General features: G+C 41.9%; 1 protein-coding gene across 1 annotated transcript in view; it reads right to left on the bottom strand. All coding sequences in view use genetic code 11, as the record gives it.

The window, feature by feature from the left end:
• The window catches only part of EGR_07435 (hypothetical protein), a gene marked incomplete at both ends in the record, with an annotated part of 9,075 nt that overhangs the window by 4,192 nt on the left and 1,144 nt on the right, over positions 1-3,739 (bottom strand). Inside the window, 3 exons of the mRNA XM_024496684.1 lie at positions 1,179-1,376; positions 2,103-2,181; positions 2,799-2,956. Of these exons, the coding sequence (XP_024348890.1) occupies positions 1,179-1,376; positions 2,103-2,181; positions 2,799-2,956 (435 nt within the window). The remainder of the gene's footprint in view (positions 1-1,178; positions 1,377-2,102; positions 2,182-2,798; positions 2,957-3,739) is intronic.

The raw sequence follows: 3,739 nt of genomic DNA, 5'->3' as shown, positions 1-3,739 counted from the left end.
GGCAAGCTTTGCGGTGTCCAGTGTCAGCTACGCGGTAGGCGGTATGCGGTTTGAGGTACGAGGTCTCCCCTTCCTAATGATTCACCACTCTCCACTGCTTCTCCACATCAGACGCTTTGGACACCCTCGTGGTATACCCAGTCGTATCGCATCGTATTGTATCAGAGGGATGAAGAGAGACATCTCAACCTCGGTTGTGTTACTTGCAGCAAGTCAACTAGCTCTCAGAAACAATTTCCTCCAAGCTCCAACGCACACAAATGCGCACACGCTTACAAAGCCACACACATCCACACACATGCACACACAAGCACACGCACAAAAGTGCACAAAAGTGCACAAAAGAGCACTTTTCTACCTTCAAGGTGAGAGGCAGATGGTGAATGGTCTGCTTCGAGATAACTAATGATACACACCCATACTTGTCAAAGTTTGCTACAAGAAAACCGTTCCTCCTCGTACATCACTCAGTCAGAAATGTGCGGAAGGTATTTGTGGAATGTGCAGAGGAGGTGAAAAACAAATGGAGGGTCAATCTATACATGTAGATGAGAGGCATCACCCACTGGCCTCAGTCACCATCTCCTCCTCCCACATGTTTTACCTGTCTGCTGACTGTTTCAACACCACTCACGTCACATCAATCATGTGTATCAAGCAGTGCGTGTCAAGGTGGTCTGCACAGATCTCAGTTATGGCAATGAGGTGAGAGTGACACGTGCTCCACTGTTATTCTCAAGAGGAGAGGGTCGTTCTCTACCAGGTGCCTTTGTATCATCCTCTGCAATGCGTCAGCACATCTCGATGATGTGCTGCAAGGCACTGCAGTATGGTGATGCATTTATCTGCCTTGAAATGCACACCACAGACAGCAAATCACATATCGCACCTTCTCTAAATGCTATTCCCGATGTTCCGAGAAGTTGGTTTCTGCAGCTTTGCAACCGAGTTAGCACTTCGGTTTGTATGACTGGCAAGTTTGAATTTCACTTCTCGTATTCACCGGACTTTATGATATGCGAGTTTAAGAGGATATGAGTGCCCTACTCGTATCTGCGCCTTTTAGTACATAAACACAACCACTTCGTGTGCTATTTTGCAGAGTACGCCTAATGGTTACCTTTAACTCCCCCAAATACCACAAGACCTCCTTTGTTTACCTGACCCCACTACCCTACCTAGTCAAGTTGACGTGGGCACAAGGAACACAACTTTCTACTCGTTCTTCTTTAAAAATTTCAGCGTTTGCCTTATCAGTGAAAGTTCTTGACGAATTCGATATGTAATCTGTTTGATTTCGCAAAATATGAATGCGCTTTTCCCTCCTCAAAACATCAAAATTGCCGAGATGTGTAAAGAAGTGGGGGCGCCTGATCCTACTTCAAAAAGAGTCGTTTTTTTCCTTTTTGCTACCTACAAAGACTCCGCATTGAAAAAATCATCGCAGCAGGGTCGTCTTCATCAGAATGCCACGGAATCCACTGATGGCAGCGGTGGTGGTGATGGGGACGATGATGAGGATGTAGCCTCCGTTGTGACTGTGTTCCATATCCTCCTCGGAATAGCCATCTTTATCTGCATGACTATTCTCTTCGTCTTTGGTACTGTGCTACTACATCGGTAAGTTAGACAATGAAGTGCCTTTGATTCTGCACCCTAAAAGCCGATAAAATCTTTCAATATGGTGTTTCAATGGTCTGTCATTTCCCTACTATAAAATCAAATTCTTAGGCTTGTAGAAGCCAAACTTGTTGCAATTGAGCTAAATCTATAAAGCGAATATCTGAAGTTTGTTATTATGGTCATTATCAGTTTTGCGCACTTGTGATACACTAATTTCTTAACCTGACCTTGACGTCACATATGTGTGACACACATTTTTCTCAATTACATAATAACCTCTTGCAAAAATTCATACATTCTACGAGATGTTTATGCTAATAAATAACAAAGTAGACTTAAAGTTCACTCAATCTTGAGCTAATTATACATTTTGTATGTAAAATCTGTAAGGGGTGTACATACTACTGAAAGGCTCTATCTGCTAGTTATCAGTAGATATATTCGACAAATTCCATTAAGCCTAACGGACTAAAAATTACTTTAATTGGGTTAAGTCAGATGAGACACATTGAATAAGGCGGATAATAAAGTTATTCATCATAAACGCCTTTGCTCCTCCTTCAAAAGTAAAAAACGGAAAATACGTAATGGTTTATTGGTAGGAAGAAGAGGAAAGACTGACGACCATCTAGCCTACTCTAATCAACAATCACCGGAATATCTATTATTAAACAAAATCTTCGTATCTTGTTCCTATGTATTCTTCTCTTCTTGTATTCAATTTTTCCTCAAATACAAATAGGAATAATAGTTTAACCCATTCGCTAATGCAAGGGTTTCATTGAAGGGTCGATTGTTACAGCGTAGACAACCCATTGTCACAAGAAAACACCATCTGTCATGCATTTTAGTCTTTTGATACTCACCATTTGTCACAGAGGCAAGCAATAGATAGGGCGAGGAAAACGCGCTCAGCATAGACCAAAGCTTTGTAAATCAGAAGAGAAATTCAGGAGCCAAAAAAGAGCAAATATCAAGTCTAGTCAACTTTTTAGAGTGGATCTTTCAAATGACCCACATAAGAGGCACAATTTTGTCTAGTGAGATACAAGAAACTGACAAAGCGTGTGCGTCACGTATCTGTGACGACTAGGACAAGGAAGAAAGTGGGGACTTTGCAGGTACACATGATTAAAGTCAACCCTTAATGTAGTTGTTTATGGTAGTAAGTTAACTGAGACATTTAGAGAAAGTAGTTTGGCTAAGAAACTGAAAAAGTGGTAAATGAGAAATAAGGAAGAATGAGGGATACAACGAACTGTCTGGAAGATAAATTTGACTTCTACTTTTTAGCTGATAAGAAATAATAAAACAGTGAAAATTCCGACATTGGCTAATTGATGCAATGATGAGGTGAATATGACAACTCTTAAAAATCACCATCGCCGTCACACAGGTGTGACACATTCTCTTTCTCCCTCTAAATGGTGGTGCTTGGCTAAACTTAAGCAAAAGGGCGAGCAGATAAGTTTAGACGACGTGATGACTGAGACAGTTAGTTTGTCTTTTCACTAACATTTTATGTCAATGTCCCACCTCCTGTAATAAAATTCACTCGGCTGACCACATTCCATAACGAGAATCTAAGTGTAAAGAGAGGAAGGCCACATGTCAAAGAAATCAGCACGGCTTTGATTCACATCTGCACCTTCAGTAGCACATCCACTGCCCTTTGGCGTGGCTTAAGGAGGGCACGTCTTGATTTACACCCTGCAGTAGTAGTCAGAGGACACTGGAACACTGGACTAGTCCAGTCGCTAGAATAGGGACAACAATGTCAATTCGTTCGGTTGCTCCAGTCTTCAAATAACTTCCACCTGTCATCGAAATACTTGCATATTGCCTACCCCTTACACAGCGAAATGTAAATGGTTGTTACATAACACATTCTCTCACAACCCTTCATGGAGCTCATAGGCTTTCAAATGGGTACCGAAGAAGCTCACGGTCATATCGACCTCTTACAACTTCGAGTAACTTATGAAGCGCTTGTAAATGCTGATGCGAATCAGTACTGGAGCAGGGAGAAAGTGTGTCCTCCCATCGGGTACGATACTCCTCACTGAGCTTCATACTACTTTCCGCTTATTTTGAACCCGCATATCGTAATGTCTGC

Source organism: Echinococcus granulosus (assembly GCF_000524195.1).
Source record: "Echinococcus granulosus chromosome Unknown EG_S00077, whole genome shotgun sequence".
Classification (NCBI taxonomy): domain Eukaryota; kingdom Metazoa; phylum Platyhelminthes; class Cestoda; order Cyclophyllidea; family Taeniidae; genus Echinococcus; species Echinococcus granulosus.
Note: the sequence above shows the minus strand (reverse complement) of the source record. Positions and strands in the feature narration are given on the sequence as shown.